This window comes from Rhamphochromis sp. 'chilingali' (assembly GCF_963969265.1).
Source record: "Rhamphochromis sp. 'chilingali' genome assembly, chromosome: 5".
NCBI classification, from domain to species: Eukaryota; Metazoa; Chordata; class Actinopteri; order Cichliformes; family Cichlidae; genus Rhamphochromis; species Rhamphochromis sp. 'chilingali'.
In genome coordinates this window covers 7,326,964-7,348,355 of record NC_137932.1, presented here as the reverse complement: position 1 = coordinate 7,348,355, position 21,392 = coordinate 7,326,964, and the positions used below count along the sequence as shown (strand labels likewise).

The following is a 21,392-nucleotide window of genomic DNA, read 5'->3' as shown; positions in this document are numbered from 1 at the left end:
TGCACATTTTTGTAATTTCGAATATTCAATAATAGGTCAAGTTAAAGTAAATGAAAAAATATGTAGATATATAATTTGCTATCAACCTTAAAATAACAAGGAATCTGTCTAACTGTGCACCTGTATTTTATTTTACTATCATTTGATATACACAAGCTTTTATTTTGACACCACTTGAAACTGGTGTGTGCAGTTGAGGGGCAACAAAAGAGAGTGCCTGAAAGAGAAAGAAAGAGATAAGCGTGAATATTTGTGTGTGTGTGTGTGTGTGTGTGTGTGTGTAAACCTGGTTTGAACCCAGCTCTCTGGAGGACCCCGTTGCCTGGATTCCGTCCTATCAGCAAGCGACCATCTGCCCTCCTCCCGGCCCTCACGCTCCTACAGGCATCCTCTGCATTTTTCATATTTTTACACACACACACACACACACACACACACACACACACACACACACACACACACACACACACACACACACACACACACACACACACACATTCAGACACGCTTAGTTCTCACTACACACATTGTCTCACCTCACATATCATGCATTCAGCCACGTGTTAGACACACACACACAGCTGCTCCCTCTGACACTGTATGCCATCTTTGACTCACCAGAGATGATTTATACTCTGGTGTCATTGTCAGTCCTGAATTGTCTCCCCTATCTTGTGTGGAAGCGATCTCCCAGGGATTTTGCACAATGGTCTCAGAAACGCAACCAGCCAAAGCTATCAAATATCATTCATCTGTTCTCGAGCTGTTTGTCTCTTCCCCTTTTCAAGCCCGCTTCGCACCCAAACCCACGCTCCGTCTCTACATTGGTGCTCCCGCAACTTGCCTTTTCTCTTTCTATACCCTGCTTTTTCCTCTCTGTTTCCCTTAGAGCCCAAAGAAAAAGGCAGAGAGCTAATCCTTCAGCATTGTTGGGTGGGCTTAGTATTGTCGTATGGCAGCAAGCACAGAGGGAGAGGGATTATGAGATAGATATGCCAGAGTATACCCAGTTCAACATGTTGATACTGAACAGTTCATGCAGAAATATTCTAATTTTTCATGCATGCAGCAATCCACACAATGACGGAAACAAAACCAGAGGAAAATATGGCAGTTATATTTAATGAAATATTAGAAGTAATCCATTGTCATACAGCATTTATCTCTGTTTATGATACATTCATAAGAATCTCTTTTTTTTTTTAACCCTTGCAGAGCATGTTCTTTCAGGTCATATTCATTTATCTCACTCTCTCTGTCTTTCTATATATATATCTATATATATATATACATTTATAAATTATATATTTAGTTTGGCTTTTTTCTGGCTCACTTATTTACAGTCCAACAAGATACCACAAGTGTTTTTCCGCACGCACAACATCAAGACAACAGCGCAATGTGGCCTCTACAAGTCTACAAGCAGGAATCGGGGTAGAATGGGAACTGTGACGCGCAGGGCGGGGCTTAAACCCTGACTTCTCACCTCGAAATGCAGAGGAACACTGAGACAGACAGAGTTGGCAACAGACTCTTATCAGGAGGACTTTTGCAATTTGTACTGCCAGAGGTGAAGTCGCACGGAAGAGAGGAGACACTGATGATCAGCCGATCAGCAGGATGACTCACCTCACCCTGCTTACAGAAGATCGAGTGTCAGTTTGGTATCTCGGCTTCAAGTGAACATAAATCACTGCAGGGTGAAGCTGAGTTATTGTGTCTTGTAAAGGCAGAGTCTGCAGCAAATGTCAGACATGCAGCAAACCGCATGTATGAGCTGGAAAACTTTCCAGGTTGTGGATATACATGCAACCACTGCTGTGGATGGACATGTGTAGCTTTTATAAGAGTTATATGTCAGCAGAAGCCTGAAGAAAATCTAGCAGCGCACTAATACACCAATGCATATCATTAGTCTGACAGTGATTTTCAGACATAGAAACATAACACGTGTAAACATAACTAAAGTGCAAAATGTAGAAAAAAAGTAGAATTGCTTATCAAATTCAAGCACATCAGCCATCTTAACAAATTAATAGAAATAGCATAAACTAAATATAATATATAAATAAATGTAACATACAAAAACAGAAGTCATACACTGGCACTGGTATGAAGTAAACAGTTTAGCTTCAGCGTCCATAAGGCTGAATCTGACTACTAACATTAAAAGGCAATAGCATGCAGGCCAGGGGTTTTAAGACACCAAACCAAACTTTTCAGTTCATTAGCTTCTTAGTTTCAGTCTGTTACTCCACTGAAATTCAGCTGCTGAACACACACACTTACACATACACACACCCATAAAGGCTTCAGTGTCTGCTGTGTCCCCACAAAAGACTTAGATCAGACTCAGAGTTTGGACTAGCAACTTATGGCATTGTTTTATCGAGCAGAATTCAACAGCGAGGCATCATCACATTCAAACTCATGGTTTTAAAATGACATCAGAATCGTAATAGTGCCTTAAGGATCAAAAAATAAATAAAAAGCCCTCTCATCCTTTGGACTCTTTCCTCATCAGTTCCCTTCGTTATGTAGGATTGTTGCTTCTTCTTTCGAATTAGAGGTAAGTTGATGCTACATCTGTTTTTAATTCTAGTCTTACATACATGCAGCATCCCCACAAACGAAGCCACGCTTGCACATTTTGGAGACAATTCTGAGCATTTGAAAAACTCAAACATACAAAAACAACTTATTATAGCATAAAAGACATTTTTAATGTTATCCTATAAATGTGGTTATTAGAACTGAGAGCAGCAGGAGTTGTGAGCATATTTGAAAAAATTGCTTCCAGTGCTCTCTGGTGGACAAATGACTAACTGGAGATGCAGTTTTTAAAATTACGCCAAATATATTTTAGTGTAACTTACTGGCTGACATCATGTATACACCCATTAAAGGCCTCACATCAGGGTTTAAATTACAGTTTTTCCAACTGTAATTACTGATCACATCCACAATTTGTTTACTGTGAGATCTGTAATTTCCCCTAAAGTTCCCTAACAGAACTTTTAGTTTCAGCAACTCTGTAACTCCGTTATGGACAGAGTGTAGGACAGGTCGAATAAAATGTCTGGGACTGACTGTGATTGCTGAGTTCACCTAACTAGCTCAGGTACAGTCGTGTGAAAAATAAAGAACACCCACACTAAGTTTTACAGTTTTGCACATCTGGTCCTTACCAGATCCTTAAATGAGGTAACTACAACCTGATGTGAAAAATAACACATGCATTATTACACCATGTCATTATTTACTTAACTAAAACTAAGCCAAAAATACAGATGCAGTGTGTGTACACCCTCACTGCTTCCACAGAAGTAGCAACCGGATGCTGTTAATCAAATGCACTTCATTAACTGATCATCAGGAAGTGTGAGCAATTCTCTGAAAGGAAAAGGTTTTGCTGCTTGTTTGCGTTAACACACTGCCAAGGAGCAAAGACTTCTGCAAAGTTCATAGAGAAGAGTTATAATGCGATTTCCAAACAATTTGAAGTCTGTCATTCAACAGTGAGAAAGATTAATCTCAAGGGGAAAACATTTTTCAGTCGTCCCAGGAGTGGACATCCTGGCAAATTCACCCCAAAGTCTGGCTGTGCCGTGTTTACAGAAACTGAAAAAAACAAAGAGCTAAATCTGAGACTCTACAGGCCTCAGTTAGCATGTTAAATATTACAGTTCACATGTAGATCACAGATCACAAGACATCTGGAACAATGCCGTTTGGACAGATGAGACTAAAGTGGAGGTGTTTGGCCATAATGCACAGCACCATGTTTGGAGAAAACCAAACAAAGCAAATTAACACAAATATGTCACACCAACTGTCCAGTACAGGAGTGGAGGTGTGATGATGTTGGTCTGTGTTGCAGCCACATGAAAAGATTTTCACCACAACAATGTGAGAGACTGATTCCGTCATGGAGAAAACAATTACGTCCGATTACTGATGCTTAAAGATGGCTACTGGACCATGGGGTATACTTGGTTATTCACATCCTGCTTCTGCATTTCAGCTTATTTTTTTTAATAACAACACAGTGTAATACGTCATGCGTTGGTATTCACCTGAGGCTATATATACATTATTTTAGAATCTGGTAAGACCATGTGACTTTTTAATATGTCCTGACGTGTTTTCTGACCTTAGAGTTGAAAGAGGGTGTGCTTTCTTTATACCAGGACTGTAAGTACAGACAACAAACTTCTAGAGCTAAATATTTTTAAAATGATGTGAGGCTAATGTGCACAGGAACATAAATAGTATTTCGCCCTTTCTTCCATGCATACAAAACGTTGTCGGTACGTGCGCTTGATGAACGACAAGCGCACATAGAGCCTGCTCCTTACCATCACACACCACAATTATCACAGCCTGGCATAAATTGAACCTGTGTCTGTGTCTCTTATTGCTTTACGTAACATTTTCTGACAGAAATGCTGAAAGAAAACAAGTGCTTTTTTTCCATAATCCATTGGATACATGCTCGCACGGCTGATTTGGCCAGAGGCACCGACAAACAAGCTACATCGTTCCATCACACTAGGCTTACTAAGAAATGTAGCTAAAGATTATCAATGTGGGGTGCTAAGAGAGACTTATGGGCCTGAATCAGCCATGCACTTTGATTCAGACTGTCTTCTATCTATCGCTCTATATCTACACGATTGTTTGGCGTGCGCTCAATGCTTGAATGCATGTAAAATCTCCTAAAAACAGCAGCGTACATTAAGATTTGGGGGATTTTTTGGAGGCAAAATAATTGCCTCAGTTAGACAAGATGTTAATGGAAACTGGGAGTTTACTACCTATTATGTTTTATGATTTTTCTTTTCTCAACTGTTTAAATACTGTAATATCCCTGTAATCGGATACATACAGTAAAAGAATTCACAGGGTTCCTCTAGCTGATCTTAGACCAGCAGGGTAGGAATTCATAAGAGAAACACCTAGAATATTTACACCATATGACAGACGACATAATACTATAGTTCCAGCCTATCTATATTATTTATACTCATATATAATACAGTTTTTATCTATTAAATCTGAGAATGAAGTCAGATTCGTTTATATATTTACACTGAAATGTTTTCTTTCTGATGGATTCTGTACAGATCCTTTCATGTATTAAAGGTTCATTTGGTACACGCACACACACACATGCACTCACAAATACTCACACACACAGACGCAAAACGCTGCTGGGTGGTGCGAGCTGCTACGAGGGACAACAGTGGGCACGCAACAGACAACAGGTAGAAGGTTGTGGTTGCAGTTGATGTGGAGGAGTTTCTCGGCAACTGCGTCATTTACTCCTGATTTGAATGCGTCTAGTTCTCACTTTTAAACCTACATTTCTTTTTTTTCTCTTCACTTCTTTTCCAGTTTCATCTCTGTTGTACCTTTTTTTCCTTGTTCTGCAATCTTTCCTCCACTACAGTTGGCACTTTACCCTCCTACACCCTCAACGTCCCGGCCGGCGAACACCGAATACACCCCCCTGTTGTTTTCTGTTCTAAGAGGTAGAACATAGGTGGGATGCAGCTCCCTCCTGCGGCGTGCCTATATGTAGTGTGTACTATAAGTGTGTGTGTGTGTTTCGTCAGCACTTCGGCTGGTCTATTTCAGAACACTCTGTGTCCATGTCAGAGTCGTACAGCGAGTGGCCCGTGGGGTCACTCTGAGACGATGGCGGGTCTTGTGGCGTGTGAGTGTGTAAAGTGTTTGAGCGCGTATCGTCCTGGAAAGTGTCCGTGCGGGAGTAGAGGCCGAGGTCGGGGAGCTTCGAGGGCGAGTCGCTGCCCTCTGTGGTGTCGTTGTAGCGGAAGTCCTCCAGGTCGACGAACCACTCGGGCCAGAATCGTCGGCGGATGCGCTCGCAGTACATGGCGAGGTTGATCAGCTCACCTGGGTGGAACAAACATCTCAGTAGGTACAGCGCCCATAAGGTATCTCACTGAGACACCAGTGATATAAGTGAGTATAGGATTAGATCTCACAGTCCATAAAACAGCAAATAGCAACGCCAGCTGATAGCTCAGGAAACACTTTACTGGGGATTTCTGTGCAACTGCTCTAGCCTGCCTACAAGCTGCTTTGCAACCCACCTAAACACCAGTTGCTCATTTTAATCCCATCTTGGGCTGTTGTGTATACACATATAGAGCACTGCCTAATGGAAATAACACCTTCTTTTGACTAAAGTGGCCCTAACTGAAATATTATTTTCCAGTAATGATGACTTAGATTTAAAAGAAGAAGAAAACAGATTTTTATGTATAAATAGTAATAAAATGATAATTCATCACTTTTCCATTGGTCCTTTTAGGCACTGATGAGCTTTAAAGGTTAGCAGAAAAGGTTAAAAAAGTTTCTAAGTCAAAGATCAGAGAGTTTCTTATTATTAATTTTATTCTTATTCTCTTAGATAAACAAATAACTTGATTTACAGTTTAGTGAATTTCATTTTCATTTTGATGTTTCTCATCTTGCATCAGTTGATTATGATTTTCGCTAAAGGACATTGTGTTGTTTTCCTCTCATACATAGTGTTCAAATGTATGAATTCTGTGCTGAATGTGTAATTAGAACATGCAAAAGTTCACATTTCTATATTTCTATATTTCATATAAAAATTCAGAAAGAAAAAGATTAGATATGTTTCCCGTGTTCTATTATGAATCAAATATGGATTTGAGAGATTTGCAAATCATTGCATTCTGTTTTGATTTACACTTTATGCATCATCCTGACTTTTTTGGAATTGGAGTTGTGTATACTGTACATACATCACTCAAGTGCAAGTTTGCTTGAAATTAGGTAGACTGCCTTTCTGGTGAATTCACCTTTGATTAGCTGCTCTGGCCGCGATCCCGGTAGCGTCCACATAGCAGGGGCCAGGTGACCAAACACTGCGGCGTCTACTGTTGAAAGCTTAGAGCCCATAATGTACTTCTTATCACCTTAGACAGCAGACAGAAAAATATAAGTCAAACAGTGAAGCTTTCCCCCCTTGAATTCCATTTTCTTCTGTTTTATAATAAATAAACACATACTGGTAACAGATTAACTGACACCTTTAGTGAAAAACATTTAACCTGAGAAGCCACCTGTCATGGCCAAACAACTGCAAATTGTCTACCATGAACTACCCGGTTTGACAGTGATTGCAATGCTAAGTTTCTACCACAGCAGGTCAGTGTTCAGCAATCCCTTCAGTTTTTTTCCATCTACTGCTGCTAACAAAAGTGATGTCTCTGGTTATAGGTCTCAAGGCGCATATTGAAAAGCCACTGATCTGGCCCTGGGGTAAAATATGCAACCAAAATGGTGACACACACTGAGATCGAGCTTCACAATACAAAGTGATTTGTAGATTTACAAAACAAAGCAAAAAAAAAGGAAGAAAAAAAAGTGTTTTCCCACTGAAGACTCGAATGTGACCACATCTAAATCTGGGTGATTTTCTGGATTCCAAGTTTTGAATCCATTTGTCTTCTGGATAAACATACTTCTAACCTTAATGCATACTTAAATAGATTCAGTTGCCCATAGGCTGACTCATACTATTTTAAATTGGAAAAAAAACCCTCACCTAGCAGGGTGGCCAGGGTGCGCATGTCCTTCTCCATTAAGGCGTACACCTCCTCGGTAGAGAACCGTCCAATCCCGTGACCATACATCTCCCTCTTAACTATCCCACCTGTCAGGTGACTCAGGATCCACTTGAGTAGGTCACTCAGTGGACCGCTCACCGACAGCATCTTCTGGGTCTCCTCCAGGTTGTCCACCCACTGACAGTAAGCTATGGTCCTGTGAGATGCATATATATTTATATATACAGACACACAGATGCACTCATTTAATACAAAAACAATCAGCTTGAATCTCAGCGGTCCCTCACCAGTAGAAGTGCTCATCTACCATTTTGGTGATGGCGCGTGATAAGGCCTTCTCCTGGGGTGTCAGGCTCTTGTTGAGGCTCACGCCCAGCTTCTCCTCCAAGTAGTCGATGATGAATTCTGTCCCACACACTTGCTCCTGGTTGTACTCGATCCATGGCATCTTTCCCTGCGGCGAAAGCTTCCCATCAAAGTAGTTCTAGAAGAGGATTAAGGAAAGGGGGTGGGAAGATGATGAGAAAATTCTCAAAGTGGTTGGTAAATGCTGCAAAAGAAACTGAGTGACCTTTGCAGGAGAGATTATTTTTAATAAATTCATTTTATTATATAACAGACAAAATATTGTTTTTCTTTTGCAGCCACATAAACACAGTCATACCTGGTAGGGCAGGTCAACCATACGGAGGTAGGTCTCCAGCTTAAGGCAGAAAGGCGACAGAGCTGGGGCGCCAGTTTTGGGCCTGGAGAACTGGTGGAGTATGATTGCATCTTTAGAGTCCAGCTCTTCCTCCTTTCTGTATGAGGCAAAGAAGGAAAGAGCTGCATGTCACATACACTCCAAGGGTTGTGAAAAAACAACAACTAAACACTAAAATGTAGAGTGTGGGTTGGGTGTGAGTCAACTGCATACATGGACATAGCACTCGTCTTCTATATTTCTACATAGACATTTAGTCCTTTGCAGTTTTCAGCATTTTTTCATTTGGATTGTGTTCTTCATCAGAAGTTTAGCCTTTTCTCTTGATGCTACATTGTAAATATGATGGATTAAGACCAATCTATCAGCCTCAAATACATCCCTGCTTTTCACTTTGATTAGAAGACTGATACCATCCTCATAGCCGCCTGTTAGTAGTCTACTTCATATTATAGCTGAAAACAGGGAAGCAATTAGGCTGTTCCCGCTTTTAGGGAACAAAAAGGAAGTCGGCATGACACAAATCTTTAGATCTTAGATGTACAAACACTTGATATAACATTAGACCATGTTTAAATTTAAGTTAGGATGAGTGTTAACCAAGTATTTTGTATCAACTATATAGAGAGTGTAGTTTTTTCTATTATTTGATGTTATTAGCCCCTCTGATGTCAGTGAGAGTGGGCATCATTGAATAGTCAGTTTTGGCACAGGCACACGGGTTTACAAAGGGCAGCCAATCAGAGGAAATCTGGCTTGGAGGGCGGCCTTAAAGGGAGAAGAGCTATTAGCTTCATACAGTCGAAGTCTGGCCAAAAGCCCATTACAAGATAAAGAACTATACTGCAACTGTAGAAGAGTCCATGAACAAAAAAATATGGAGATAGCCACCACAGTTGCTCATAAAGCACTTATTTTTGTGGTTATTGTTAGAGTAATAAGGTTGGTGTATGTATTTAGCCAGTTTTGGGGAGCATACAAAGATAGACTTAAAGTAGTTTAGCAGATTTTATGGTTAAGGTAAGTCTCAGAAGCACAGCACATTTTTATTTAATTTTAGCCATATTTTTTTCAAATCTTTTACTTTCAGTCTAGTTTTAGTTGGCCAAATATCTAAAGATTATAGCAGACTAGATCTGAAGCTGATTCAGGTGACAAAATATAAAAATGTTGGTGTAAAAATTGTTGTGTTTTTACTGTTGAGAGTTTTTCCAGCGTCCTGTTTTCCTTGACATCAAATGTAAATTATGTCCATATGTCTACTCTTCTCTTCCTACCAAGCATTAGAATTTTGTTGCATTTCCGTGAGAAACGGGGGTCATGGGCGCTAGCTGTACCTAGTAGTGGGCAGATCGATCCAAATATGGATAGCATCAATACCAACGCTGGAACTGGTATTGGATTGATACTAGCACAAGAGGGCTGATACTCTGTTTCTATCCTCTAAGTAAGGTATGTCGCCCTCTGAATTGTGTTTTTGAAACCTTTTTGTTTTGACTGTCATGGATTTATTTACAGCGTAAAGCACACTTGAAAAAAGTCCTTTAGAGACAGGAACATTTGCACTCCAAAAAGTTTCCAAAAAGCAAACAAACAAAAAACGACAACAACACAGTTTCATATCCATGAAAAGGTGAACGTTGTGTTTTTATTGTGTTAACTAATTATTGTGGAAAGTAAAAATCACAGCGATTCAGTGGTCTAAAATTTGAAAATTGATAGTGATTCGTCTCATTAGTCATGACACACTTACTCTCCCCTACATAAACTGCCTTTATACACTGAAATCAGTATTGGTACTGATATTGGTATCGGCAATAGTGGCCCAGTATTTACTTGGTATTGGATCATACCAAAATTAGCAATTTTGCTGCACTGTTTCCGGGGCCAGATCAAATTTGCGACTCTAACCTTCTGACTGAATCACTTCCATACTCATCGGCTGTTCTGATTGGCTCTCCGCTCTCCAGATTATTCTGATCTGGTTTTTATTATTTGAGGAAACTGTCAGTACATTTCCTCACAGTTAATGTCCTCCTGCTTTAGTTTTTACTAAGTTACTCTCTTGCTTTCGTCAGCAAAATAAAAAATGAAAATGAAAAGGTCGTAAGTATGTGCATCACGTGGGCTGTCTGCATGAAAACTGTAACATTATAATAACGAATCACCGACCGGTTAATGTCAAAACTGCCACAACCACAGCCAGACGAAAAGCAGCACATTCACGCGGAGAGGATGCAGAATTAGGACAAGGAGCTGTCCGCCGTGTAAAGTGCTGAAACGACAAACAAGCAGGCGGCTGAGTGCAGAGGAGCTGTCTATTTTCAGTGCGGTGCTTAAATAGCCGCTGACACCAGAATAGAAGAGGATCGCCTACAGCACGCATGGCTGCTGACAGGACGATGTAGAGAAAGGGAGGCAGGGGGGAAACTGCAACATATCCGCTCATACAGGTACAAAAAAACAACAACAAAAAAACCGCAGAGGAAGCTTCCGTTTCCTCATCTTAAAAGCACATCGTCAGTGCCATTTGCAGTAACACTAAGTACCCTTTAAACTTTAACATAGCACAGACCCTGGCCTGGACTGCGGGTAAATCGAAGAAATAAACTCGCTCAGTCAAAGCTTTCACCCTGAAAATGAATAATCAAGCACACAGCGCTTCTTTCTACTTTAAAGCTACCATATCCCCTCCCGCAACCTTCATGATTCAAGGTGTTTACATCAGAGGTTATAAAAGACCGACACACCACTGCAGCGTTTAGACTGGACCTAAACACCAGCGGGAGTGTTAACCTCCATCACCTCCCTCGTCCTTCTAGCAGAGACTAATGAAAGCGACCTACTGCCTCTAATGTCCTTTCATTTGGCAGCAGAGCTATGTGAAGGCCGTGGTAGCACACGGACATACAATAACACTAATAAACTATTATCATATCACTAATCACAGAAATAAGCTAGCGAAGATGGAAATCTCCCCTAATATGTGTGTGTTTATGAGGAGGAAGCTCAAGGGGTGGAGGTTCCGTTACATCACAACACCCCCACCCCCAATCACGACTGCTTCTCCCCCGTCTCCACTCTCACCCAGCCCAATCAGACGAGATTAAGTAATATCAGACCTCAGTGGAAAATACAGCTTTGGAGTGAAAATATGAGCAGATCAAATCCACACGGATTGTGCTCTGGCCTGGGAGGCCTGCGTACAGGGATCCTGAGGTCTGCCTCTCTCTGGCAGTCCCTGTGTTGTTGTTGTTGTTGGTACCTGATGGCCAGCAGTTCGTGCAGCAGATAAGCAGCGGCAGCGAGCAGAGCCCCTCCGGTCAAATACAGTGTTTTCCGCCACCACGAGTCCGAGCCCAAAGCTGACATGATCCCGCCGCAGTCCTGCAGTGGGTATGCGATGATGTACCCGTAAAACGAGAGCTGATCATCGGACCCCAGCAGACCGGAGGAGAGGCTCTGGTTCGGTCCGAGATCAGCCACACACGACCGAGTCCAGGCGAACCCGACACGCCAGTACATGCTCTCTGTCTCTGGCCACTTTCCGCCTCACCCTGGCAGCCAAGAGCTTCATCAGCGGGGGCTTCATGGGTGCACACGGATGCAGGTGAGAGGCGACGGCACGAGGACCAGCCGACCGGACACAAGCATCCCGCCCGGAGCCCGTCCCCGTAGCGGGGTTGACTTTCTCTGAAGCCCGCTCGGAGCTCCCAGGTTATGTCCCCCTTTTTATAATTACTGTCAAGAGTAAGTGAAACACAAAAGGGTTTCCGGTTATGTTTTCAATATAAAAGTGGATTTGCGGGTCATCCTTTGCAAAATAATTCGAGTAATGTCAAGAAAAGTGCCGAACAAAAATAGATAAATCCAAAGCTAAATACAAACCATTATTAAACTACTACAAAATAATAAGGCTACTTTACTGGTGGACAGCCAAATGAATGAGTGGCAACAGGACAAAATTCCTTCCCTTTTGACAATACTTTGTATCTAACCTTTTAAAACAGATAAAACTCTTATAAATGAGGCAACAGTGCTAATAAAAATATTAGAAACAGCACAATATTTGTGGCAATAAAAGGTCACAAAAATGAACAGGTGTGCCACAGAGAATGAGAAAATATGAAGATTTGTTTCAAGTTTACTGAAGCGTAGTAGCTTTAAAAGTCGAACTTCAAACAGGCTTTTGTATCTTTTGACCATGATTAATTCTTTGGGGTTACACTTATTTTAAACTTAATTCCTTGTCGGTGCGGTTGCCAACAGATTTGTCACAGACTTTACGTTAAGGTTATGATTAAGTACTCCTGAAGAAGCACTTAAAAATAGTTTTGCTTCCGCATTTTGTCAGTTTATGTGTAATCTTGACTTTAGACCTTTATTTTGAAGGAGACATCACATAGCTTGCCATACTACCTCCGCTGCCCTTATGCAGCTAAAGCGACGTCACGGGAACTGACTGTACCCCGAAGGCGTCAACTACCAGAGTTTACTGCACCTTCAGTGCTTCATTTTCATAATCATAACGTACAATTTATCCTCATTTTTAATGTCGCCACTTGGAGCCCCAGGCTGTGCACATTCCGAATTTTCTACCAGTACATGTCAGCTGTCACTCTTTGTAATCAACACTAGGGGTCCCACCACAGCCCCTGCTCTGAGCAGACACTGCTGTTGGTAAAAAGGATTTCCTATGACTTTTGTAACATGCTGGAAGATGCCTCAATGTGCATTACACAAAAACGAAGGCCCACTTTGTTAAGTAGACAATACACAATAGACTTTATTACCATAACTGAGCTTCGAAATGAGCCTTAAAATAACATTTTCTTTGTTCTTTAACTAGAACTAGATATATCCATGTAGGATCATAGGATCACACCCTATTTTAAAGTGGACACCAACAATAGAGGAGTTGAATGGCAGGAAAAAGGCCAGAGGGCACCGTGCCACATCTGTTTTTCTTTCTTTTTTTAAAGGAAAAAAAAAGAAAAGGCCTGAAAGAAAAATAATAATAATAAGCAACAATAGCAGCACACTATGCAGTTCACCTGAATGGGACAATGTGCTTTCATGAGGGGTTCTCTCTTTAACCAGCAGCTTTTATTTTGTAAGGCTTTCAAGCACCTTGTTTTAAGTACAGCCACACACACAGCTTCCGCTGTATTACATCACAAAAATATAGAGACATTTACACACACATATTGCCACAACTCAGTGATTAAATTCAGGGAATAGAGTAAATTAAAATAAGGTACAACCAAAACTTTGCAGATAAACATTTAAAAAAATATGTTCCTTGACAAATTAAAAGCAAAGGTTTTTCCAAAAACAAAAAAAGTGTTAGATAATGCACTATACAACTAAAGTAGGGTAAATGGAAAAAATATTTACTATAAAAACAAACAGGGGCACTTTTATCTGAAGCACAAACCAGCTCATGATTTCCATTAAACTTTTCTTATATAAGCAAAAGCATGAAAGATAAAAGAAAAGTATCATAAGGCTATTTACAAGGAGGTGGGGGTTGGTGGGTTGTCATAATTCAAAACAGTAAATTCTTGTATTCAAAGAGCTCATTTGTGCCCTCATGAGGAGCTTCTCTTGGCATTTCTCCAGCCACAGTTTACCAATCAGCCAGCAGAGACACTTAACAGGGCAGGTGCATCCCATCACAGCTGAACAGGGTGATAACCAATAAGATCCACCCTGTAAGCTCAAAATCAATTAACAGGAAAAAAAAAAAAGTCTACTGCAATCCCTGAGGAATTAAAACCCACCCAGAGTGGCCGCTCACATGTAGTACACACAGACACAGACATGCACGCACAGTGCTCGTGATCAAGTTTTGTTTTTTCAAATCCCACGGAGCTCGACGTGTAAACACTCACTCCTCTGGACTGTTCAAGGATGTCAGGATCATCACAATGACGAGTGTCTACTGAACCATTACATCTGTTCCCCCTACATTCCCTTCCACCCCCAAAATGTTCCTTGGCTTTTAAGTTCGTTTCAAGTTGGAGCCTAATCGAGACAACGTCATGGCTTGTTGTATTCGATTTGCTGTTCACTGCAGGCATTTCCGTGTTTCTCGCTCAGTCCACAAACCCATAATGATCAGACAAGGAGGAAAAGGTAAAGACACTCAGTTTGTTGGGGAGTGGGGGTTGATTGAGGATCAAATTTCTGATTATTGTGACTGTTTCCAAGTGACACTGTAATGGTTGCACTGTGACATTACAAGAAGATCCTCCACGTCGACATTATGGATTCCCACGGAAATACAGACGGCATGCTAAGACTGACTGTAGGAGTTGCTCTGGTTCCCATTGGAGCTCTGATCACTCTCACTGCAGACAGAGAGAAAAATGAAGTGCATACAGGTCACTGAGATAGACTGTGAGAAGTCCAAGTGTACAAGAACATACTGTACTAATGAAAGCAGACCCACAGCAATTAAAAACAATTAACTTGTGAAACCATTTCCAGAGAAAAGAAGCTCAAACCTCATCTTCACATGTACAGTAATTTTCTACCTACACTTTGCACAACCTTTACATATTTCTTAATTTCTATTCTAATATCTGTCGGTAGTTAGCGTACGTACGTACATACGTACATACATACATACATTTTTTTCCTGTTATGAGGATTAATAATAATAATATTTAAAGATACTGTAAACACCATATATTCCATTTCTGTACCACAGTTTGATTTATTTTTTTTTGTACCATGACACCCAAGACAAATCCTCATTTGTGTACAAACGTGGCAATTTAAAAAAAATAAATAAAAAAAAATAATACAGATTCTGATGAGACAACCGTCTACAATCATTTTCACCTGAGACTATTTTTTTAATCATCTCCATCTTTTCAGCCACCTCTAACATGGAAATCCCCATGTCAGTGTTACGTCAGTATGACACTAACTACAGTGGCTTGCAAAAGTATTCGGTACAAAGTGGCGTACACGTGAGAAGTGGAACGAAAATCATACATGATTCCAAACATTTTTTACAAATAAATAACTGAAAAGTGGGGTGTGCGTAATTATTCAGCCCCCTGAGTCAATACTTTGTAGAACCACCTTCTGCTGCAATTACAGCTGCCAGTCTTTTAGGGTATGTCTCAACCAGCTTTGCACAACCAGAGACTGAAATCCTTGCCCATTCTTCTTTGCAAAACAGCTCCAGCTCAGTCAGATTAGATGGACAGCGTTTGTGAACAGCAGTTTTCAGATCTTGCTACAGATTCTGGATTGGATTTAGATCTGGACTTTGACTGGGCCGTTCTAACACATGGATATGTTTTGTTTTAAACCATTCCATTGTTGTCCTGGCTTTATGTTTAGGGTCGTTGTCCTGCTGGAAGGTAAACCTCCGCCCCAGTCTCAAGTCTTTTGCAGACTCCAAGAGGTTTTCTTCCAAGATTGCCCTGTATTTGGCTCCATCCATCTTCCCATCAAATCTGACCAGCTTTCCTGTCCCTGCTGAAGAGAAGCACCCCCAGAGCATGATGCTGCCACCACCATATTTGACAGTGGGGATGGTGTGTTCAGAGTGATGTGCAGTGTTAGTTTTCCGCTACACATAGCATTTTGCCCAAAAAGTTCCATTTTGGTCTCATCTGACCAGAGCACCTTCTTCCACATGTTTGCTGTGTCCCCCACATGGCTTGTGGCAAACTGCAAACGGGACTTCTTATGGTTTTCTGGTAACAATGGCTTTCTTCTTGCCACTCTTCCATAAAGGCCAACTTTGTGCAGTGCACGACTAATAGCTGTCCTATGGACAGATTCCCCCACCTGAGCTGTAGATCTCTGCAGCTCGTCCAGAGTCACCATGGGCCTCTTGGCTGCATTTCTGATCAGCGCTCTCCTTGTTCGGCCTGTGAGTTTAGGTGGACGGCCTTGTCTTCGTAGGTTTACAGTTGTGCCATACTCCTTCCATTTCTGAATGATCGCTTGATCAGTGCTCCGTGGGATGTTCAAGGCTTGGGAAATCTTTTTGTAGCCTAAGCCTGATTTAAATTTCTCAATAACTTTATCCCTGACCTGTCTGGTGTGTTCTTTGGACTTCATGGTTTTGTTGCTCCCAATATTCTCTTAGACAACCTCTGAGGGCGTCACAGAGCAGCTGTATTTGTACTGACATTAGATTACACACAGGTGCACTCTATTTAGCCATTAGCACTCATCAGGCAGTCTATGGGCAACTGACTGCACTCAGACCAAAGGGGGCTGAATAATTACGCACACCCCACTTTTCAGTTATTTATTTGTAAAACATGTTTGGAATCATGTATGATTTTTGTTCCACTTGTTACGTGTACACCACTTTGTATTGGTCTTTCACATGGAATTCCAATAAAATTGATTCATGTTTGTGGCTGTAATGTGACAAAATGTGGGAAAGTTCAAGGGGGCCGAATACTTTTGCAAGCCACTGTACAGGCAGCACTGTGTTGTTCACATTATTAAAAAAAAAAAAATTGCATAAAAAAGGAAAAACACTGTAAAATGTACACATGAACTGAGATAAAAGTCATTTCAAAATCACTTAAACACTGAAAATATGTAGCGGCAACAAACCAGATGTTAAAACTAAAACTGTGTTGATCAAACCACTTTATCAAAATCTCTGTTTTTGCACCAAATCCTTGCATTTTTGTTTTATTTGCACAAAGGTCTAACCTCCCAACTTCTTTTATAAATTGGTTTGTAAGAATCAGAATACTTTAATAATCCCTAAGCAAATTATGTGAGTTACAGTTGCTCCAAAACAATAACAGTAACAGACTAAACTAATTAAATTATACAATATATTACGAAGTTTACAAAATATAAAAAAATAGCTAAAATATATACACAAATGGCTCAATTTAAATATCAAGAATATTACAGAGGTGAAATATATATGATTGATATTTTACTCTACTTAATCTGTCCTGTGTGTTTTAAAATATAGGATTTTTTTTTTAAAGAGAAAGAAACAAGTACACTACATACCTGTTTGGAGGTGGTTTGGGTTTTGGCATCTTATTTAGGACAGCAGCTATCTCCTTTCTATCATCAAAATTTTTCCACTGGTCATACAGCTTCAGAATGACACGGATAATCTCCAGGATCTTTACAAAAAATAGACACACAAAAAACACAAGACAACGTGAGGCAACGCAACATCAGTAATGAAAACTCACAAATGTTAAATCAAAGTAAAATGGGTCATTTTCCTGTAAGTAAAATATACAGTAGTCATTGAACAAAATGAACATTTTCTTATGTAAAATCATATACATGAAGTGAATGACATGATCCGTCTGTGTCAGTATGTTACATGCTCAAATCCATAGCAAAAATATCACTTTATGTGGTTAATATTTGAGCACAAAATATTACTAGCACATACACATACAGTACATAAAAGGATAGCAGTGATTTTAATAACTAGGTCAATCTCATGACCTCGTGCTACTTAAACGCAGATAACTCATCAGCAGTTAATGGTGGCAAAGTGAGAATAAAGATGTAAAAACTTGATTTAAACAGGCAACAATGTGCCTGCCATATCACAATGTGTGGAACCTCAAGTTGCTATATGTTATGAGGCTAAGTACGAATGGGTAAAACTCTACAACACTGAAACTGATATCAAACTGACTTTGTCCATGTCGACCGAGAGCTCTGCAAACCACTGTCTGGCATCTTTCTGCTGCACCACACAGGCAACATGCAGACAGGCTGTGGGAGGAAAAGAAAAACTGATCAGGTTAAAGCTTATTTAAAATCAGTAACTATATTAGAGAACAATCTGAAATGCATGGGTACAAGTCTTACCCAGGGCGATCATGAAGGGAGGGTAGAGCAGACACAAATCTGTCCTGTACGTGTCATTCACTATTCGCCTGGTAAAGAGACATTGGCAGGGCAGGCACAGAGTGAGGACACACAAAAACAACTAAATCGAATAAACAAAAGCGACAAATGTCAAGCAGATGGTATCGTACCAGGCCAGAGGCAGCAGCATGTCCTCCTGTCCCATATCCTGCACATACTGCAACAGTGGTCTGTAGGGGTGGTACACAATCAGGCAACAGTCCTGAAAACATAGAAAAATATTACATCAATAAATCAGTAACACAACACTCAGTCAAGCCAGCACTAAAGACACAAATCTTTCTGTACTTACCATCAGCTCCAAAAGGTAAAATTCACATTCTAATATCTGTAAATACACAAAGCAGGACTGGGTTTAGGACACAACATGCATGGCAACATAAACTAGTTCAGAGAAGACTCCAAAGAAAACACATGGCAGCTTCTTACAGAGATAACTTACTCACAAAACAAATTAAAAATGCTTAAAAACCAAAACATCTGAGAGAAGACCATCTGGACAGTATAATATATTATACACCTTTAAAAGCTTGCAAAGCTTTTAAATACTATTCAACATACGTGACATAGTGTGTGTATATATATATATATATATATACACATACATACATATACACACACACACATACATACAGTGTATATATAATAATTAACATGCAAAATAACAATTTTATTTATCCCTCTTTGTTTATTTTCTCTGACTTATAACTTGAGGAAGTTAAGCTACCCGTTCTTGAATTTTTATGGTTTAGTAAACATTCAAATAGATAAGCAGTCACTTGTAGCACAATTAGAAATAATTAAACTTCTGATAAAAACTCCACCAGCAAATATTAGACTGCTCACAATCTACACCGCTTTTTGTTTAGAACTGTCTGTGTGCTACTCCATCATTCTCTTTTACTATGTCTGCAAAAGCAGACACAAAAATTTATGTTTATGAGTAGCATCACCTTGCAAATTCCCTCCCTGCTGTGTGAACCACTCCCTCCTTTTATCACTTTGCAGTGGCCCTCTATAAATAATAATTTACACACTTTTCTGGTCAGAGGGCATGTCAAAGCTGTGCTGGTGATGTCCCGGAAACCCTACAGTGATGCTAGATAAATAATCTTGTGGCAGCTCACTGCATTTGCCACCACAATGTGAGATGCTGTGCACAACAACTGTGCGTACTGTAGCACACAGTACAATGCTATCTCTCAGAGTAACTGAGTTTTCATCACAAGGGTGTGAACATTAGCTGGGGAATCTCACATATTAATAGACATTAATGCCATGACACTGTGATATAGAGTAAAATGTTCTTGTTATGTTGTAAAGCGGCATGGCGGTTAATAAATAACTTTTCAGATCAATTGAATTCTGTCCATTTTTTCCTCAATCTCTGCTTTACTAAAATATCATGTACATAAGACAACAACTTAAATGTTTTTCATGTCTAATGTCCTCAACTCTTTCTGTCCTGTGCAATTTACCATCAAAACTCAAAACGGTATTTTTGACTGTCATAAAAAAGATCACTTTACCTCTTTATATTATGATGCTGTGCCTGTTATATTAACTTCCGCAAGGATATTTTACTTACATGATTCATTCTGTAGGGGAACTCCTTTGGAAAGGCAAAGGAAAATCTTGTTTTCACTGTTTGAGAAAAATAAAACAGCATTATACAACCTACACTGCAGGAGAAAAAACACATTTATTTTTAAATTTAAAGAATATGTTGCTGAACACAGTCACTTACACACAGATGTTGCTGCAGAGATCAGCCTGGTGTTGGATACAACTCCAAATTCCTAAAAGGACAAAAATGATTAAGATCAGATCAGTTAATAAGTGGGAACCTTAAAGACAGTAAGGAACTTCGAGGCTTCGTGGCAGCACAGAAACACTCATACCTCAACTTTAGAAGCCAGGAAAACACAGGTAGGAGCCATGAGAACTGGATCTATACTTTTCAGAGAATACCTACATAGAAGAAGACAAAGAAAATTATTTGTTTGAGTAGTAGGTATTAAAGTAAAAAAAAATAAATAAATAAAAACAACTATTTAAAAAACTGAACACAATAACCTAAAACATTTTATATTGAATGATAGATGTTTTTGAATGGAGTATATGGACACATTTCACTGCCACTCCCACAGGAGTATAAAAATAAGATTTTTAGTCTATTTGGATGGGATCCGTTTACCTGGCATAGAAGCGTTTAAAGTAAACAGTTGCAGTAGCAATGACCTGCTGACGCAGCTTCAGGTGTTCACCTAAAGCCTGGATCACTGAAAGACACAGAATTAAATATGAAAAGAGGTATAGCGCATTTTATTATACCAATATAGATTGGCTATAAATAACTGTTAAGCCTGGAGATGTTTTTTTCTTAAGCAAACACAGCTTACACGAACAATACCAACATAACTTGGTAGGCTATCAATTACTATCAGCCAAATATAACAAATACCATTGGCAAAGAAAATCTGTAGCTTCCAGTACTCCTCTTCTGTGAGAAACTTCAGGTCCTTCTGGCGCTCTTTCATCAGGTCCTGCTTATCCAGGACCCACTGCAGACTGACAAATACATGAAACAATATTGTTTTAAACCGCTTAGACGTCAAAACGTGAGCAATGAAGCTAGCAGGCAAGACAACAATAACAACATAAAGCTAAGCTTTAGCCGCCGGCTCTGGTGTCGCTGACAACATAACAGAACGCTTGCATGATTACGTTTTATGGCATATACAATCTTACTGAGTTTTCTTTCGGTCTTATTTATATTGACTATTTTAGATCCTAGCAGCAGTTTAGGAGAAACTGTTAGCGTCGTCATACGATGCATCCGCAAACACAGCTAGGCCTCACAACAAAGAAGGCGAATTCATAAACAAAACCGTAACATGTCGAAGTTTTAATAAAAACTTACTAATGAGAACTCTGCCAAAAATTCCCCGCCATATCGTAGCAGCTGAGGTAGAGAAGTAAGCTTTAAACTGATATTACTCGCTTGCAAAGGAGTGAATACCAGACGGAAAGTAGTTAGGCTAAGCAGAAGCTAGAGTAACATCAAAAACCTTCCGGAAAACGAAAGGGGATGGTTCCGGATTGTATTTAAAATCCTTTAAAATGTCAAAAGTGGGATTTTTTTTTCTTCAGACAGT

The 21,392-nt window shown here is 40.0% G+C and overlaps 2 protein-coding genes across 2 annotated transcripts; both read right to left on the bottom strand.

The window, feature by feature from the left end:
* Positions 1–3,429: 3,429 nt before the first annotated feature.
* Positions 3,430–12,053, bottom strand: faxca (failed axon connections homolog, metaxin like GST domain containing a). The gene is made up of 6 exons (XM_080883791.1): positions 11,597–12,053; positions 8,293–8,428; positions 7,916–8,112; positions 7,607–7,824; positions 6,858–6,974; positions 3,430–5,919 (listed from the first exon to the last, which is right to left on the bottom strand). The coding sequence occupies exons 1-6, from the start codon at positions 11,854–11,856 to the stop codon at positions 5,615–5,617; spliced, it is 1,233 nt and encodes a 410-aa protein (XP_080739917.1). The 5' UTR covers positions 11,857–12,053; the 3' UTR covers positions 3,430–5,614.
* Positions 12,054–13,146: 1,093 nt separating this feature from the next.
* Positions 13,147–21,297, bottom strand: ccnc (cyclin C). The gene is made up of 12 exons (XM_080882194.1): positions 21,158–21,297; positions 20,699–20,805; positions 20,432–20,516; positions 20,136–20,205; positions 19,982–20,033; positions 19,823–19,878; positions 18,527–18,562; positions 18,345–18,436; positions 18,175–18,242; positions 17,999–18,078; positions 17,347–17,465; positions 13,147–14,684 (listed from the first exon to the last, which is right to left on the bottom strand). The coding sequence occupies exons 1-12, from the start codon at positions 21,187–21,189 to the stop codon at positions 14,630–14,632; spliced, it is 852 nt and encodes a 283-aa protein (XP_080738320.1). The 5' UTR covers positions 21,190–21,297; the 3' UTR covers positions 13,147–14,629.
* Positions 21,298–21,392: the final 95 nt, after the last annotated feature.

Excerpts from the sequence above, each read along its gene's own strand:
- faxca (XM_080883791.1), bottom strand. The coding sequence starts at position 11,856 with ATGTACTGGCGTGTCGGGTTCGCCTGGACTCGGTCGTGTGTGGCTGAT. Across the intron at positions 8,113-8,292 it reads TGGTTGACCTGCCCTACCAG|AACTACTTTGATGGGAAGCT; the intron begins GTATGACTGTGT and ends ATCCTCTTCTAG. Across the intron at positions 5,920-6,857 it reads GCCAGAGCAGCTAATCAAAG|GTGAGCTGATCAACCTCGCC; the intron begins GTGAATTCACCA and ends TGTTCCACCCAG.
- ccnc (XM_080882194.1), bottom strand. The coding sequence starts at position 21,189 with ATGGCGGGGAATTTTTGGCAGAGTTCTCATTA. Across the intron at positions 19,879-19,981 it reads CTCTGCAGCAACATCTGTGT|TGAAAACAAGATTTTCCTTT; the intron begins GTAAGTGACTGT and ends TTTCTCAAACAG. Across the intron at positions 17,466-17,998 it reads TCTCGGTCGACATGGACAAA|ATCCTGGAGATTATCCGTGT; the intron begins GTCAGTTTGATA and ends TTTTTTGTAAAG.